The sequence below is a fragment of the Corvus moneduloides genome, chromosome 3, assembly GCF_009650955.1.
Source record: "Corvus moneduloides isolate bCorMon1 chromosome 3, bCorMon1.pri, whole genome shotgun sequence".
Classification (NCBI taxonomy): Eukaryota; Metazoa; Chordata; class Aves; order Passeriformes; family Corvidae; genus Corvus; species Corvus moneduloides.
The window spans coordinates 107,531,724-107,550,444 of record NC_045478.1 but is presented as its reverse complement, the minus strand read 5'-3'; the positions used below and the strand labels follow the sequence as shown (position 1 = coordinate 107,550,444).

The window sequence follows — 18,721 nt, the reverse complement described above, 5'->3', positions numbered from 1 at the left end:
TTCCACCCAAGCCAGTAGTAGTCAGCCCTGTGTTTTACTCCAGGAAGTGCCCAAGGGGCAGGCCATGGAAGACATGGTGGGCCGGCCTCTGGTGCATGTTTCAGCAGCCAAACAAGCCAGTGGAGAAGCTATGTACTGCGATGACATCCCTCACTACGAGAACGAGCTGTACCTAACGCTGGTGACCAGCACCAAGGCCCACGCAAAGATCCTGTAAGTGTCGCTTCTGACTTTCAGATGTTGGAAGCATCCGGTGCCTGGTGGCTTAGAAAACACCAATCTGTCAGGGTGTGGGTGAGGGAAAGGTTTTTGCTTAGGTGGGAACTGCAGTTCCTTGCACATTGTTACATGGAGGCGAGCAGTGTGTGTGACAGCTGCCTTGCAAGTCTGCGTCAGTGGGAATATGAGAGAATTAACACCAAACTTTGGGCTCTGCTGAAGCACAAAAGCCCTCAGCCTAGGCAAACTTTCTGCATTTCCCATCTCTTATACTCAGGCATGCAGGACTAAAAAGGAGCAGGGTAGGAGAGCACCACAGTGGCTAAGGAGATGTCATTTTAATCACTAACCAGAGCATGCAGCTTGAAGATTCTCTTTCTGTCTGCCTGAAAAATTAGGTTGTAAGATGCAGTTCTACCAGCACTCCTGCTGGTGAGTCAGCTGTGTGCACTGGGTTTTGCCTTGCATGGTGCTTGCCTGCACTGGCTGTGGTCAAACCCCTCTGCACAAAAGTAATTTGTGAATTGGCTTCAGCTACGAGGTGTAGCCCTGCTTGTTTTAGGCTGTAGCAAGGTGGACAGGTCAGCATTTGGACGTGCAGCTGTCTCAGAAAACATCTTATCCATGCAGAGCATGACTGGTACCTAATTAATAACAATAGTGACTAACCAACTCCAAAAACACAGTCCTGCAGGTAATGCCATCTACATTCTCATATGAATTTTAATGCTGTCATATTGCAGGACTGACTGCCCCCACAATCCCTAATTTTGTTTACATGGTGGTGTCTCTGCAAGCTCTCATCTGCCCTCAGCTGCTTTGATGTGGGACACTCTGTGTTGCACGGGCTCGTGTCATCCTCAGCAGCCTTGCAATGTGCTGTTCATTCCTTAGGCAATACTTCCTGCCTAGTTAGGCTTCCTGTCCAGAGGTTTCCCATTGTGGCATGGGCAGCACGATGGTCATGGATGCAAGGATGTAGTAGTTGGCTCCCAGGTTATGAAAGAAACTGCTCTGTCATCATAGTTAATTTTCAGGTGTTGCAATATGCAATGCAGACACTTAAGTGTTGTTGCTACCATCAGGGCAGATGGGGAGATAGAGAAAGCATCACGTCCATGCTTGTGACCACAACATGCAGTGTTTTCTAGAGGTTTCTGTACACGTTCTCATGCATTTGCGTTGTGTACAGATATTTCAGGCTGGGACCCTCTAATATTCTGTAGAGGAAGTAGTAGAATATTTAATCAGGAGGCAAAAGTATCTCAATGATTTTGGCAGTCAAAATATTGAATCTGAAAACTTCTACCTCATCTGAGTTAGATTTTGAGCACCAAGTGTAAATCAGACATCATCTGCCTCTGCATTTGTAACTAAGGGAAAGTGTTAGGGGGTTGTTTGTGAGCTACTGCTGCAGAAACACAGGAAAGAGAACTTTCCAAAGAAAAATAGCATTTTGAGTTCCTGCTGTCTAAGGGTTCATGTGGGAAAGTACATTCATATATGTAATGCCTTTTTTAAAAAGTCTGTGGCTCACTGGCATGCAGTAACAGCTGCTTTCAGGCACAGTTTATATCAAAGTTTCAGGAATCTAAACAAGTTGCTGAAAAAATTGCAGCAATTTACAGAAGGCAATAAATCATTCAGTCAGCAAAATCAAAGCCACAGCTCTTCTATTCACAACTGTTTCTGTAAAGCCAATGTACAGAATATTGCAAGAGGAACCTGAAAGTCTTTTGTAATGTATTTTTTACTAAGTTTCTCCATATAAAAATTAAATTATTGCCCTTTTTTAGTTATTTTGTCTCTGAGTTTTAAATCTATATATGATTCAAGCAGACAAGCATTTTGGTTAGATACCTCTTTTGCTGATTACCAAAGAAAGCCTTTCATGAAGGTTTTTGTCTTTTTGAGCATCGCTTCTTTTGCATCCTCTTAAAAACCCTGAAGCTTCCTTGTGATCAATCCTCAATTTCTCCCTGGCTCACCCATGGCAGATGATACATGTCTGCACTAAAAATTCATATTTATGAATAAACAGGGAATTCTTGCCTTCATGGCAAAAATCATGGCCGCTAAGAGGACAGTGGAAGCACAGCATCACTAACACCAACTTGTCATCAAAGAATCTTTAGTAGATGTGGCAACTGGATCAAGTTCAGATGTGTCTTAGGGAAAAGATGTATTACATAGTCCAAAGAAGCAGGCTGGTGATCAGTCTCACAGTCAGGATTAACATTTTCATATAGATCCCAAATGATTTTAGTCTAGTATGTTTCGCTTTCTGTCACGGTCTCGCATGATATTCACATGGCATAGCTAGCCTTGAGGGAATCAGGCCTGAATTTGTATTGGAATCTCATAATCACACAAAGAAAAAATGAGAAATAACACTCTCTCTCCTTCTTTCTGTAGTTCTGTAGACACATCTGAAGCTCAGAGTGTCCCTGGGTTTGTGTGTTTTGTCTCCGCCAAGGATGTTCCTGGCAGTAACATCACCGGCATCGCTAATGATGAGACTGTCTTTGCTAAGGATGTGGTATGTAGCTAAAACTAGCCTTCTTCAATCATGCTGCTCAGAAGATAACATTTCTCATATTGTCCAGTCAAGCCCTCTGCCTTATGCAGAGATAATTCTAACGGCATTGGGGTCAATAGAAATCTTGGTGCCAAATTCAGTAAGGCCCAGTTCCCCTTGCCATGTGCCCCTCTCCTCTGTGTTATCTCCACGATTCTTCTCTAAGCTGCAGCCCCCTGGGACAGGCTCACTCACTCAGCTGCTGTCCAAATTTGCTTGTGATTATTTTCCCTGGGCTGATTTTAAATAGACTGGTCTGAACAAACAGATGAAAAACTGCATAAAAGGAATAGACAAAGAGAATTATCACGAGTTTCTCGTTACTGCATACACGCACCCCAAATGATGGTGGGTCCTAATCTTGCCTGTAGGTCACCTGCGTGGGTCACATCATCGGTGCAGTCCTTGCAGACACACAGGAACATTCCAGGAGAGCAGCTAAAGCTGTGAAGATTAAGTATGAAGAACTTAAACCTATTGTCACAATTCAGGTAAGATGGCTCAGGTCTGCATCTGCAGTTGGCTTGGGACCCCCTGATGTCTAGTTCTGTTCTCACACATGTGGTTACTTAACCCCATGTTGTGTTTGTGATTGTGTTTGTGGGTGCAACAGGGTATGGAGAGAAGGAATAATTTTGTATTTTAATATACAGAAGGCACATCTTTGATGCCCTACTGATTTAGAGTACATTAACTTTTTCTGTGCTATTTAAAGCTGAAACAAATAAACCAAACTCAGGCAGATATATTGTGCTCAGCAGAAATTTGTTTTAAAGAACAAGGTTACTGTGAGTTACATTCTTACCCACAGAGACTTGCTTTTAATGTTGTCTGGTATGACCCTGCTGGCTTCACTGATATCCATTCCCTCTTCATTCTCTCATTTATAACAAGCAATAATAAGGTGTGAAAATGTCTTTTCTAGCTCTGTCACTGCACTGCTCCTCTGAGATTTCTGCAGACCACTTGTCAAGTTTCTAAGCTGATGAAATTAATTTTCAGATGTTCACTCCCCACTGTGGACTGTATGGACACAGTCTTTAAGTGGCTTTTCTCAAAGCTGAAGAAATTAATGTCAACAATGTGTGATCATTTCATGCTTTTTTATTTTTTCTAATTAGAAAATTTGTTGACAAGATTTCCTTATGGGACAGTAAAAGCAAATAATAATATCTACACAGCATTCATATCTAGAAATGAGAAGGAAAAATCTATGAAGCCATTCTTAGTGGATAAATTAGAACCATGGGATTCTAATTAAATGTTTTTAATAGTCAGTATTTTGTACCATGTATTTTGTAATGTGAATTGTATTCATGCAAGAAGAAAGAGTCTGTGCACTGTCTCATAGAGACATTGGTACTGTCATCTGAGGACAGAGATTTTGGGTTGTTTGTGTGATTTGTGGATTCACAAACAATGTGTGAGACCTTTGCCTTTTCTGAGGCTTCTAGCTGCTTGTTCAACCAGGGAACATGAGAGTGGAGCCAAAAACGTGCTGATTTTTTGGTTTTTGTTGTTTGATCGTTCTGTGGGGTTTTTTCATTATGGAAAGCTTCAGTTTTGGCAAAAGGAAAATGCCTTTGTAAAACTTCCCTTAGAAAGATGATTGTATACTAGCTCAGAAGTGAACTACTTCTGTGCTTCTTATCTGAGAGATTTCGTTTTCTCTTTGTGTCTTTTTCTCCCATTTTTCTTATTTTCCTTTCTCCCACCTTATGGGCTACAGACAAGAGTTAATATAAGTTATAGCTCTGGTGGCTACAGGCCTTTAGGTTTCGGGTCCACAATGTAAAATGAGTCACAAGGAGTACCTTAAGATTGTCCAGTTATGGTGTTGGTTGTGAAATTGCTGTGTTGCCAAAAGTTATTTTGTACTGCTTTTAGTCAAGTCTCTTGGCTATTCCCTTAGTTAGTGTCTGCTAAGTTCTTGTGCTTTTCATCTCGGGTATTTCTTCTTCAGTCAGAGGAAGTTTTGATTTCATTCCATTTACACAAAAATGTCATTGTGTTATTCTGTTTCCCAGGAAGCTATTGAGAAACAATCCTTCTTTAAGGATATAAAGAGGATTAATAAGGGAGATGTGAAGAAAGGATTTGAAGAATCTGATCACATTTTGGAAGGTGAGAATAAGCATTAATAATTCTTTTTAAAATAGGAGAGTTTGTGACAAAAGAAGTCAAGCTATCAGCCTCCTTTTAATGCATACACTACTGAGAGTAAGGCTTGCAGGAATAAATTAATCTCATATAAAGTTTCAGGCCAGTATACAAATTTTATTGTTTCAAACAGACCTGGATGCTCCCAGCTGTGCCCCAGAAAACACTCTTTTCCAATTAAAGGACACATTTTTCTTGAGCAAATATTCTACAAAGTGGTTTGTTTTTTTTTTTTTTTTTTTCCCTGAAATGTTTCCCTATCCAGACATAGTCTGGTCTAAATCTTATAGACAGCCAATTTCCTTTAATCTGGTGTATGGCTGTATCTTAGGAAAATGGGACACAATGAACAGATCAGGGCCAAGACCAAGAACAGAGGTTGATTCTGACATTTAATTATGTGTACCATGACTGGAAATTGTACTCTCAGCACTGACAGGTAAGATGTCCTGGGAAAGAGCCATGTGCAGTGATAGAGTTGATTCCCAGTTGGATCATCCTAAGGCATTTTTGGGTTTCTATTTTTGTTCTCCTGTTTCAAAGTCTATAACCTTGTATTTTGTCGACTCAGACTACACTTGATTTATTTTTTTTCCTTATCTCAGTGGTGTTACCAGTGTAGCCTTGAAAGACACCAAATACTGCATCTTAAGGGATGCTGGATCAGTGGCATGGTGTACAGGCTGATTTTTGAAATGCCAGCCACTTGTGTTTTGGAATGAAGATTTCTAGAAAGTGGAAAGGAAGCATGTCTGAATTTTTTATTGTGTTTTGTTGTTTTGTTTTGAGTTTATTTTTTGTTGTTTTTTAAACATTGAACCAGAAGTGTCCATTTTAGAGCTAGCGATATCCAGTGCTGGGCAAAGCAAAGGGTTGTCACCTAACACATGTACAAAGGCAGTAGATTGAAGACAACATGTCATGGGATACCACTTATAATACCAGGGATGCCCTTTCTATGGGGCATTTCTTTCAATTTTCTAGGAGAGATGTACCTTGGTGGTCAGGAGCATTTCTACCTGGAAACCCACTGTACTTTGGCTGTGCCAAAGGGAGAAGATGGTGAGATGGAACTCTTTGTGTCGACCCAAAACCCAATGAAGACACAGGTACTTCTCATTAACCTGGTGCCTAAAAGGCAATTGTTTCTCAGTTTCAGACTAGATGAATGGTTGTTTTATAGTTGCTCTTATTTTATTCTCCAGTTAAAAACCACACAGGCTTGGAGTTGAGTATGGGATGTAAAGTCCATATCCATCCTGCTGGAGTCCTGAATCTCTTTCCAGGAGATTCAGAGAGATTTCTGTTGGCAACACATCTTTGTCAACAGCAGTAACAGGCTTAGCCCTTTCTGGAGAGCATCCCAGCTGCTCAGGAGACATGGTGCTTGAATGACACATCAGAAAGAGAGGGGGTGAAACCACTGGCTGTGCACCAACTCTCCCATTCCATGAGATAGGCTACTGGCACCATGGGGTGTCCTTGGCCTGCTTACTGGCTCACCAAGACTGTCCAAAGGTCTCTCAATGCAGCAAGGGTGGTATGGACATCAAACCCTGTGCTAAATGAGACCTGTGTCTTGGTAACCTCATCTTGCGTCAGTCTTTTCCTGATTCTGTCCCTGTGTGCTGCAGAACTGTGCCTTTTCCCCTCAGAGACCAAATGCTGGCCTTCCCCTCAGAGATCAAACGCTGGACTTATTGGCTCCAATTGCATCAAATCCAGTATTTGCACTGCTGCAATGGTTTCAGGAAGGCAGTGTGTTGGCATCTAGCTCTTAACGCCAGCTGAGCTCCCTACATGTTCTGCTGTTTTGTTTTTCTTTAGGAGTTTGCTGCTAATGCTCTGGGAGTGCCTTCAAATCGGGTTGTGGTTCGAGTGAAAAGAATGGGAGGAGGATTTGGAGGAAAAGAGACTAGGAGTACTATTTTGACATCTGTAGTGGCTGTTGCAGCCTTCAAGTAAGTTTGGGTGTGGGGAAGAAGGATTTTTTCCTTCAGATTGTCCCAGGCTGCCTCTTTCTGGAGCACCATTTGCACTGGAGCACTTTCAATACTCTCCATGTTTTCTTACTGTACAACTTACAGCAAGCTGAATTTCCCAAAGGAGGTGTTCTCAAAGGGTTCTTAGCTGGTAGGAGGGATTGAACCTGCCCAGAGGGGCTAAGTTTATGTGGGAATGTCAGCTTTTAATAGGAAAGGGGGAAAATCTCCTTACTCTATTCCTTTGGTGCTCTCTGAAAACTCTTGTATCTCAAATTATTTGCCTCTCCACCTCACTTCATCTCAAACCATTTCAAGATCCAGCACCAGCCATGTTTATTGTTTTGTTTAATAGAGGTATGAGAATCTTTTCCTTGTTCAAAACTCTGCTACACCAGTCTTGCTCCATTATTTGTCTGCTCTTCTGCAAACTCCCTCGTTGGATTTTTCCCTAGGAAGGGTGGCAGGCCTTGGAACCCATGCTTTTCAAACCCCTAAAAACTCAGGGAAAGAACCTAGGCTGCAACCATTTGTGAAGAGCAGATTGGAAATGTGCTTCTGGTTTCTGGAGTTTTGCTGTGGGCTCGTGTTTAACTCTGCAGGTTTGGGGTGAGCATGGCCTCTGAGATGACAATTCTGCCCTGCCTGTAACCCTGCCCTGCCCAGTACTGCCCTTACTGGCAGTGCTAGAGGGATCTTGCAACACAACAGCAGTTTATACAATACCTTTGGAAGAGAACAGCCAAAATGAAGCTCTGTTTCTAAATCGACTTTATTTTTTTTCTGTTCTGAGCAAACAACCTGTTTTCTCTAATTAATCAGTAATGCATTTGCATTCTTTTCTTCTCTTTATCTCTGCCAGCCAAACCACTGTTTGACATCCTGGAGGTTACAAAATAACATCTATGACATTCCCTAGATACTCGTACAACCTGAAGACAGGCACGCAGAAAGCAAAATTGTTAGGAAAAAAAGAGCAACTCCTACTCTCCCCCTTGTTTTCCTCTTTGGTTAATAAATAAGCAAATAAAAACCAAGGTCAAATTGAAGGCTAGTTAGTACTTTACTTTGCATTATTATATAATTCCTATGGCATCCTCTCTTTCAAAGCCAAAAGAGTGCCTTGAGAAATAGTCTGGAAAACAATGATTGCTCAGTTATTAGCATCTGTCTCTAGAAGAAATTATCCTTTTTTTTAAAGACAATACTCTTTGCAAGAGTTTTCACAAACAGGTCCCAACTTTGGAGATGTTTATTTTCTTTTACTCAGTCTTGCCATTTTCTTAAGAGGAAGACATATAAACCAAGCAGTTTACCCTTAACTCTCCATTGCCACTCTGGAAAGACAAAGAGAAGAGTCTTGTTCTGCAGGAACCATGTTGTGCATTTCAGGCTTTGCCTAAAAAGCTGTGCTCTTTAACAGAACTGGCCGTGCAGTGAGGTGCATGCTGGACCGAGATGAGGACATGCTGATAAGTGGTGGGAGACACCCCTTCCTGGGGAGGTACAAGGTATGTACACACATGAGAAGAATACATCTGGTCTCAGTGTTGTCCCCTGAGACATCAGAGAGCAGTAAGATTTTGTTAAAAACTTGCTGCTATGGTCATTTCACTGCTGATCTCCCCCACTGCAAATGGGCCGGGTCAGATGGACTATAGCATTTTTCCTGTTAAAGTGCTGCAGAAGTTATTTTGGCTTGCAGGGTTCCTTTCCTGCGACCTCAGCATAAATAATTCTGCCTTCCTTGCAACCAAGGCTTTGCTCCTGTTGACAATCCCATTGCTCTTAGAGGCTCCCCCATTCCTTTAAAGCATCCTTTACACAGCAATGTGCTTTGTGATCTTCCTTTCTGCTTCACTCCCCATCCAACTGCTGCTGCTTTTGAAAGCAAAAACCTGTTAAGGAAATTGTGGCTATGATAAGTGGCCAGCACTTAATTTAGAAGAATTCTCTGGAGCAAGATTGAAACATGCATGGACCCTTTACTGAGGAACTCCCTCAGATGCTGGCTGTGCCTGTCCTGTGCTGCACTGGGGACAGCCAGCCCTCTCTGCCTGTGTGAGATCCATTCAGTTTTTGGAGGGAAGCACAAACCAGAACATTTTGTAGAAAACTGATTACTGAGGAGACTCTCTTGACAGGTTGGTTTCATGAAGAATGGGAAAATCAAGAGTCTGGAGGTGTCATACTACAGCAATGGGGGCAACTCTGTAGACCTCTCTCATGGCGTAAGTAAAATTTTCTGATGGCTAATTAAGCAGAAGGTGTTTTTCTGTGCAACCTTTTGCTCTGACTTCAGAGACCTTTTGCCTACAGCATTGCTTGCACATGCAGCTCTTTGACATGACTGAAAACAGATTTTGAAGGGGTTTTGGAGCTTCTACAAATGCTCTCTGAGCCAAATGACCTGCCTTGGCATGTGCCACATAATTTTTATGGATGCTGTAATAACTCAGATTGAGCAAAGGTGTCAAAAATGTTTGCTTTTCATTACAGAGGGCTGTGATGGAAGAGTAGTTGCACAATGCAAGATGACTGATAGATCCCCAGCTCTGGGGAAAGATAGTTCCTTGGAAGGAGAAGCATCCCAGTCAATAGGCTGATCAGGGCAGAGTGCCTAAATCAACAAGCTTGTTAAGGACTGGCTGAAGCCAACAGTGTTCACAAGCAGTGAGGACAAAAAATGCACCTGAGTCCTGAGTTTGTCTTCAAGAAGTTTTGCACTGATGAGTAAAAAACTCTCCTTTGCTGTCATGTGGGTGACCAACTCAATAGCCTAGTGTCACTCAGGTTCATTCTAGCTCACTTTCTCCAGTCCACTGAGTCTTTGATAATTTTCTGCAAAAATGGATCAGTTTCAAGAGGAAAGAACTGCAAGAGCTCTCTACCAGAGCCACATTTGATGCTGGCAGTGTGGCTGGTGCTGGGCAGAGCAGAACAGCAGGCAAGTGTCTTTGCATAAGCTGAGAGCCTGGCTGAAAGGACATCTATGTAATTGTCTTTTTGACTGTGTTTGAATCAGGGGACTGGCAAGTGCTTCATGTTGAAATAAAGTTGGGTTGTGCGTAACACCCTCTCTGTGCTGCTGCTGGAAGGGAAATCTGGAAATACAAGCCAGAAAGAAACTCTGGCCCTCTCCCAATGTGGACAAAGATCTCGAATCTTGCAGTTCAGATGTAGTTATTGAAAATCTTTATTTCATATCATTGCCCTTACTGCCATAGCCCATTGCTGAGTCACTTGATACCAGCAAGATTTCTTTTCTAGTAACAGATTACTCAATATAATGAAAAGAAAACTGTTTCTTCCAGACAGGTAATGGCATTTAGTAACTGTTTGACTCAACGTAAACCCAGGGCCAAAAAAGGACTTTGAAGCTCAATCTGTCCCAGAGCTGTAAGTGTCAGCAGAGAAGTGTGCTTATTGTCGTGTCTCCTTCAGGAGGACACCACTTGACACTCCACTGCACGTGGGAGGCAGTTCTGGCTGCATTTCAGTGCTCATCCAGCTGTGTTGACTTCAGCCCTGCAGGGTGCAAGAGAAAGTGCTGATTGTTGTAAATTAGCTTCAGAGCTTCCAGTCTGGTTTTGGCACTGGTGAGAAGTCTGACATCCAGTTCATGTAAAATGTGTCCACCTCCATTCCTTCTCTTCACCAGGTTATGGACAGAGCCCTGTTACACTTGGATAACTCCTACAACATCCCCAACGTGAGCAGCGTGGGCATTGTTTGCAAGACCAACTTGCCTTCCAACACGGCCTTCCGTGGCTTTGGAGGGCCCCAGGGAATGATGATTGCTGAGTGCTGGATGAGCGATCTTGCTCAGAAGTGTGGCCTGCCACCTGAGGAGGTACAGACCCACTGACACCTTCCAGGCTGGTGCTGCCTTTGAACAAGCTCTGAGAACTGGATCAGCCATACAAAATTTTTAAGCATAAGAACTTCTGCTTCATTTTTGCTGAGCTCCTAGCAGGATCTCAAACTTGTGTGACAGATACAGTCCAGAATGGATTATCTTCTGTTTAGTTAAATTCCTTGGTAGCCTCAATTTTATTACATCTGCTTTAAGAATAGATATTAAAAAAAAAGTCCAAAGGCACTAGGTACCTTAATCTTACTGACAATGTGCTGTAAGTCCCAATCTCTGAAAACTCCCAGCCTTAATGTCTTAGTTCCTGTTTTCCCATAAACAGATATATGCTTGTTAATTGTTTTGCTCTGTAGAAAGAGCAAAGAAGTAAATTAGGAACCAGCCCACTTTAGATCTCATCCCTCCTTGCCCGAAGCATTAAACTTGGCCTGTCCTTTCTATGTCTCTTTGGGAAGGTGCGGAAGCTCAATCTCTATCACGAAGGAGACACAACTCATTTTAACCAAAAGCTGGAGGGGTTTACTCTACGAAGATGCTGGGATGAATGTTTGTCCAGCTCCAGCTATCATGCCAGGAAGAAACTGATAGAAGAATTCAACAAGTGAGTGCTCTGGAGCTGTCTTGTTACTGGGTGCGCCTGCTGCCTACTAACTTCTGAAGTTCTCTTAGCAACTCAAGTGCTGTGAAGTCAGACCTTATTATTTGCAGAGTGACTTCTAAAAATTTCTCTTTTTGAAATCCCTTCATGCTCACTGTCTGAGGAAAACTCTATCAGTGAGCTGGTAGCATAAATAAGGCCGGAATCAGACCTAGCATGGCATGATTTTGTAAGTGAAATGTAGCGAAGAAGAGGGAGTCTCTTAAGTCCAGCTAGGATTTTCACATGACTGACTACCAAGGCAATTTGTTTAGGCTTTGCCCTGCCTTATAATCTTTTTTAGTTGGCTTGTGTATACAACTGAACAGTTAATAGTATGGACAACTGCTTCTATAATGCTTGGGGAAAGCATCTTCAGTTGGAATTTCTTCTTGTTGGAACCCATGAAGAAAGACATTCCTTAATACAAATTAGTGATTAACTCTGTCTATATCACAGTTAGGTATTTAATTTCTATTTGATACGCAGTCAGAGGGAAGCACAGTATTGTTTTGTGGTAAAAGGCACCTGGGTATACCAATAATGTTCTTTCCTTGCAGGCAGAACCGCTGGAAGAAGAGAGGGATGTGCATCATTCCTACCAAATTTGGCATCAGTTTTACTGTCCCATTTCTGAACCAGGTCGGTAAATATCATTTGACTTTTTGCTAGAGAAGCTGCATTTATGCTGCCTCCCCCAGGCCTTCCTCCATTTGTACCAAACTGGAGCTTCTGGAAGTAATAAATTAGTTAAGAGCAAGCATTTTTTAAGCCAAAATGAGCAGCACAACAGTTACCAGTTTATACTGCCCAAAAGACACCATAACATAGCTACATTTCCATGGTACTGTGTTAGGTTAATTTCCCTGCCTTTCTCGATAGTAGAAACGCTGCTCCTGTGTTTGAGCTGATTTGATGGACTGTCAGCAGTGTTGGCAATTTCAGGTGAAGAGTGCATCTGTGTTTCACAGGGGCAGGATTGGATTACTTCACCTGCTTTCTGAGCTGAAAATACTGACTGGGGTTTGTTATGCCTTTGGAACTTCCAGTGAGTTGGTGGGACTAAACCAAACTCACCTCAAGTGTAAACAAGTGGCTTTAGTTGCACCAAAGAACAATCTTAGTCTGGTTCTGAATGAATTCTCTCTGTAACCCGCTAAGTACTCCACTAGTTAATTTATGATGATTAATGTTCCCTGTTGTAGGCTGGAGCTCTGGTCCATGTGTATACAGATGGCTCTGTGTTACTTACACATGGGGGGACTGAGATGGGTCAAGGACTTCACACCAAAATGATTCAGGTAATAATGAGTTTGGGCTTAACTGCATAAGACATCTTTTCAGGAGAATTACTCTCCCTACAGTATTGCCTCAGGCAGCTTGACACTTCCTCTGTGTGCATGCAGAGGGTAAAAAATCATGACTAATTCCTCTTCATTGTTTCAGCAGCAGTGCTAGATTTCCAGAGTATTATCACAATTGAGAATTAGAATTAGATTCTTCATCATCTTAAATCTCATTACGTTGATAATGCAGGTTATGCTTACAGTTTATCTTCTCTGGCAATTTCATTTCGCCCTATAAAGGTACAGTTTACATCCATTTTATACGAAAATTAGTGGTATTGCAAACATAGATATCTGCATATGCTAGTGCCTTTGTAGTTAAAAAGGCTTAAGGGAGCAGGAAAATGAAAGGAAAATCTCATAGGGCTATTGATCTTCTGATTCTTTTAATTGTTGAGACAAGAATTTAGTCTCACAATAGTGCAGTGAATGTCATTGTGGCAGAAATGTAGGTGGTCACAGGCATTCAGTCTGTGAAATGCAAATGTAACAATGTTCTGGCTAGTTCTCAGCCACAAACAACTCGGCCTGCAGGAAAAATGAAGTTCATGGTGGGAGAGGGTAGAGGTTTCACTGTGGGTCCTGGCAGTGCAAGCAATGACTGGCAATGCTCATGGATAAAAAGTGCTGCTTACCAATTGTTTATCTTTGCTCCACAGGTTGCTAGCAGGTCCCTGGGAGTCCCCACCTCCAAAATTTACATCAGTGAGACCAGCACAAACACTGTCCCCAATACCTCCCCGACAGCTGCTTCAGTCAGCGCGGATATCAATGGAATGGCCGTCCATGTATGGAAGCTGAGTTATTTAAAGGAGTGGGTCACAAGAGAGGGCTCTGGAGCATGAAGAGATGTCCTGTATTTATTTGTTGCTTAAGGAAAACAACCATCAAAAGGCAGCTCCAGTCTAAAGATGCCTCATAACTTCTTTACCTGTTATAGCTACCAGTGGCACTAGATTGTGAATGACTTTATTTTTTTGAGTTATTCAAAACTCTCCTTCAGTCCTTTGGTAGCTCTAAAAATAGAGTATTTGGGATTGCTCGAAATGAGCAGAACAAAGCATCCATTTAAATAGCCAGCTTCTAAGTAATTAATGCAGCCTTATCTATAACAAATGTATTTTGCTGCATGTGTTAATAGCAAATGGTTTGAGAGCTGTGCTCCACAAGCTCTAAGTGTTGATCAGCTCAGAGCAAATGTTGTGCTGTAGCAATGGCATGGTCGTGGCTGTCTGCCATGGTGGAGTTACCAATACATATATTTGCTGGGTATGTGGCTTTTCCATTCTAGAAGAACAACTTAGCACTGGCCATTCTCAGTTTAAAAGAGAAAGGGAAGTGTAACCTGTAAAGTAAAATCATCAGGCTGTTTTTATTTTCTGCATGGCTTATCTGAGTAAGTTGAATTTTGGGAAGAAATTTTTTTTTTTCCAGTGTTAAAGGATCATCTTGTAAGCTATGCTGAGCTGTCCTGTACAGACTTGGTACAGATAAAGTTAATGTATAAATGAGTGGACTTCTTACATTTTGTGTCATGGTCCAGAAAGTTCTGTGCTGAATTTGGGATTTCTTTCTGCTATCAACACAGCCTATCTCCTTTAAAATCCTTTTCAGGAAACATTTCTTCCTATGTAGCAGGACATTTGTTAGTGAACTTTGTTTCTTTTTATGATTTGCCAAAGTCCTAAAGGCAACATTGATTTAAATAGAAGGTTCTTTGAAACTCTTACAGGGCTCTTAATACGATAAGCTGGCTATTCAAATCTTAAAATATTTCTTCTCTCTCTCTTTGTTTCTAGAACGCCTGTCAGACTATCTTAAAAAGACTTGAGCCTATCAAACAGGCTAATCCCAAAGGATCCTGGGAAGACTGGGTAAGCTGTCACGAGACAAGTGGACATTGTCAGAGATTGTTTTAACCATGTGTGCAGATGTGTCCTCCAGGCCTTCTGCATCTTGCTAGCACAGGTTTGAGCACAGACAGTGAAACACAACACCTGGCATGGATTTCCCAGTAATTAAAGCTTGCAAGAGGGCATCCCCAAGACATCCATTATTACTGTAATCCTGAGATTTCCCCAAATTTTGGGGCCTGCCTAGGACAAACTTCATCAAACAAAAGTCTTGAGTGGTTATATGTATCTTTCTAGTCAGGCTACAGTCTTGGACAGAAGGAAACCTGATTTTTAATGAAGGGATTCTATAGCATAGACAACTCTTGCTGAGCTGCCATTCAGCCCCTGTAGTGCTCCTTGCCTGCAATATCTCTGTATCCACAATGAGAAGAGATGGGTGGGCTGTAAGGCTCTCTTCAGATCCAAGCTCTGCTCTTCATCAGACTTGAAACTCTTCAAGTTTCAACATCAGTTTTGACTTTGATTTGGAAGTCAGGATAGAATTTCCCTCACTGAAGTCAAGATGACCTGTCAATTTAACCTTTGTCTCTAAGGCTAAAAGTCTAACCTGTAGCTGAGAGATGAACAAACAAAAGCAGGTCTCATCCTCTGCCAATGGTTCAAGTTCTGCCCTTGGTAGCTGCTGACGGGGCTATTTGGGGGAGTAGCTGCAATCATGCTGTTTGGCAGTGCTGGAGCTGGGTAGTGTGACAGCTGTCTGTCACTGGACATTTTCTACTTGAGGCTTCCTGAAAATGTTTTTGTGCAGTTATGCTGAAGGGTCTGGTTGTACAATCACTGTTTTCGAACTCTTGTTCACTTTGCCAGATTAAAACCGCCTACGAGAGCTGTGTCAGCCTGTCAGCCACGGGGTTTTATAGGTGAGTGAAAATTCACACTGCAGAGGCACTGACTTGATTGCATGGATTGCATCCAGGGAAATTCTGGGAGGATTTACAGCCCCCAGCCCCCTGTCACTGCTCTAAATTAAAGCTGCATTCCCTCTCCTACCTACAAGTGGTAAGCTGAGGTTAACAGTCTCCTGGCTGGTGAGAATCGATTCCTGTTGGAGCACAGCTCTGAGGACAAGAAAACCTGGAGTAGATCTAACTTCATTCCAGCTGACCTTGGTCTGAAGAGGCATAAATGAAATCAGAGCTTTGCCTGGGGCTCTGCTCTGTGTCAGCCTTGTGACCTAGTTTTGTACTAGAACCACCATGCAGTATAAGAGGGGTTGTCCTTGAGGAAAATCCTGTCTCTTATGGCATGAGCAGATACCAGTGTTTCCAGATTTGTTCTCCCACTTCAGACTCTTGCTGGGCCCTGTGTAGCTCTGAAATGAGGCACTTCTCATAATCAGCTTTACTGCTGGAGGAAAGCAGAGATCCATCTTCTTTAAGGCAGAGGGGTTGACATAAATAAATAAATAAACACAGTGTTGAGAAGAACCTATTTAGAACTAAAATACACTATGAGTTCATTTCTTTTGCATGTCTGAAATGTATTTTTTCTCTTAACCAAGTGACTTGTCAGTTTTTTAATAAACCTTCAGATAAAGTATAAGTAGCCAGGTACAAAGTTTGCCATGAACTGTGCTTAAAATCAATTCTTAGCTTAACAGAGATTTTGCTTCAGCTTGACTATGTTCTGAAATTTAATGGCCCTAAAGAAATGCTCAACTGCACTCTAAAAGCAATGGATTTGCTACTAGGTTGGTGAGAATGAGTTTATAACAGTCATCACAAGCCCTGAGATTCATGGGAAGATAAACACGGCTAAAGCAGTTTGATAGTCTCAATCAAGTTTTGGAATACAGAGCAGATTTAGCAAATTTCTATTTATAGTTGTTTACAGTTTTCCTTTCTGCATGGGCTTGACAGAAGGAATAAAACAAAAGTGAAGGAGAATTTTGATAAGTTGCAATGTAGCTGTATTTGATTTTTTCACGTAATGAAATGTGTGGTTTTGTTTCTTTTTGTATCAAGGATTCCTGACCTTGGCTACAACTTCGAAAAGAACGAAGGGAAACCATTCTCCTACTTCAGTTATGGCGTTGCTTGCTCTGAGGTTGAGATAGATTGCCTGACAGGTGACCACAAGGTGAGGGGTCAACAGTGAAACAGCTCTCTGTGTTTTGGTGAAGGGAACATCCATGGGGAGTTAGAACAAATACTGGGTGTCAGCTCATTCCTGGCTCTGTCATTGGTCTGGTGTGACCTTCAGCAAACGTCTTAACTCCTCTGTTCCACGGTGCAGCAATCCATAAAGCGTAATAAAACAATAAACCCTGTGGGGATTTGGGGCTTAATGAATGATTGCAAAAGTTACTGGATTTGCTTGAGTAAGAGATAACAGCATTGTGTTGGCACAAAAGTACAGAAACATCCTGGAATTGAGTTAATCATTAAAATAACACTGAAGGCTTCTGGAAAGAAAGGAAAGAAAAAAAAAAAAAAAAAAAGAAAAAATTATCATCAGAATCGACCTAGCTGGTTATGCTCAGGTACAGACCAGCATCTTGGAATTAATATTAACTGGGCCCATTGAACCTCTAGGGAAAACTGCAGTGAGTTCCTCTGATTTACTTTTGGGGTGAACTCAGATTAAAAGTCAGTATGAGGAGTTCATCTGAGATAAGATTATAGAACACTGTCCAAGCATGGGATAGTGTTTGGATACTCCTCCTCACATGAGACCACGGTGTACCAGTTTCAGTGACCTGTGTTGCTTTACCCTTTATTCCTGTGTTTTAGAACATTCGCACAGACATTGTTATGGATGTTGGTACCAGTCTGAACCCAGCCATAGATATAGGACAGGTAAGTGAAAAAGTGTTGCTATTTCCATCATGTTAAAGCAATCACACTGCTCTCTGGTTTTTCTATTTATTATCCCTCTCCAGGCTGCGCCTTTGCAAACACCACCTTTTAAACTTGGCGCAGAATTACATAGGGGAATATTCTGTTAGGGTTTGGGGTTTTTTGGCTTGGATATTAAGACTACAGGATATTGTCCAGTTACCACTCCAGTGATGTCTTTCAGGCTAAATCCCACACCTGATATTTATACTTCTATCTGTCAATATTAAGTTTATTTAATTTAGTGAAAATTCTCCTGTGACTAAGGAGTGTGGCAGACTGTCCTCCAGCTGCTGCTGTGTAGAGTCCTCAACAGGAAGTTGGACCAGGTACTTATCTTGTGAAGTCCTTGGGCAGGCACAAGATTACTTCAAAATTTTGTGCAGTAATAATCACAATATCTCTTAGCAGATAAAGGTAAAAAACACAGGGTTGTTTGACAGACCAAGAGATGAATTGTTAGACATATGCTTATCTAGCCATCTTAGCTCCCTGGCTAACTCTAGATGTTGATACGGTGTAACTCTAATGAAACTGCTGCAGGATTTGGGATGACAGGAGAGCATGAGTTGCAGAGCTCTGCTACAGCTAAAATGAAAGCTCCTTGAAAGTGACAGTTTTTCTGAAAGAGATTTTTTTTTTTGGTAGTGTCCAAGGGGAGAAAGAGATTTTCTGTCTTTGCAGCTTGTCACTTTAGGTTTGGGAGTTGAGAGATGGGCTAAATGGAGCCTGTCAAAGTGGTCTTAAATTCCTGTGTCCTTCCATGAATTGCTGCAGAGGATCTGGGGGCATAAAAGAGAAAGGATGTGGCCTGAGTGCAGGAACACTAGTACACAGAGATGGGTCAATGAATGCTTGTGCCAAATCTTTAGACTGCTCTGGCTGTCAAATATCTCAGTGGGCACAGAGAGCAGAGCTGCTTTGTGCAGGGCTGTTCAAGCACATCCTGCTCTCATAATGTTTTTTTCTCCTAAAATTCACAGTAGAAAAAGTACGTGAAGAAGTTTTTTAGTACTTAAATTGATATGGGAGTGTTTTTGCAGGGCTGTTCAAGCACATCCTGCTCTCATAATGTTTTTTCTCCTAAAATTCACAGTAGAAAAAATATGTGAAGAAGTTTTTTAGTACTTAAATTGATATGGGAGTGTTTTTGCAGGTGTCTGTGCTGGTGA

At 41.8% G+C, this 18,721-nt stretch overlaps 1 protein-coding gene across 1 annotated transcript in view; it reads left to right on the top strand.

Moving 5' to 3' along the window:
• XDH (xanthine dehydrogenase) overlaps positions 1 to 18,721 on the top strand; it is a 48,654-nt gene that overhangs the window by 27,139 nt on the left and 2,794 nt on the right. Inside the window, exons 18-34 of the mRNA XM_032103258.1 lie at positions 44 to 213; positions 2,635 to 2,758; positions 3,169 to 3,288; positions 4,825 to 4,921; positions 5,942 to 6,066; positions 6,785 to 6,918; positions 8,363 to 8,450; positions 9,084 to 9,170; positions 10,601 to 10,792; positions 11,269 to 11,414; positions 12,011 to 12,092; positions 12,656 to 12,751; positions 13,456 to 13,584; positions 14,596 to 14,670; positions 15,520 to 15,572; positions 16,677 to 16,791; positions 17,445 to 17,510. Coding sequence (XP_031959149.1) covers positions 44 to 213; positions 2,635 to 2,758; positions 3,169 to 3,288; positions 4,825 to 4,921; positions 5,942 to 6,066; positions 6,785 to 6,918; positions 8,363 to 8,450; positions 9,084 to 9,170; positions 10,601 to 10,792; positions 11,269 to 11,414; positions 12,011 to 12,092; positions 12,656 to 12,751; positions 13,456 to 13,584; positions 14,596 to 14,670; positions 15,520 to 15,572; positions 16,677 to 16,791; positions 17,445 to 17,510 — 1,899 coding nt within the window. The remainder of the gene's footprint in view (positions 1 to 43; positions 214 to 2,634; positions 2,759 to 3,168; positions 3,289 to 4,824; positions 4,922 to 5,941; positions 6,067 to 6,784; positions 6,919 to 8,362; positions 8,451 to 9,083; positions 9,171 to 10,600; positions 10,793 to 11,268; positions 11,415 to 12,010; positions 12,093 to 12,655; positions 12,752 to 13,455; positions 13,585 to 14,595; positions 14,671 to 15,519; positions 15,573 to 16,676; positions 16,792 to 17,444; positions 17,511 to 18,721) is intronic.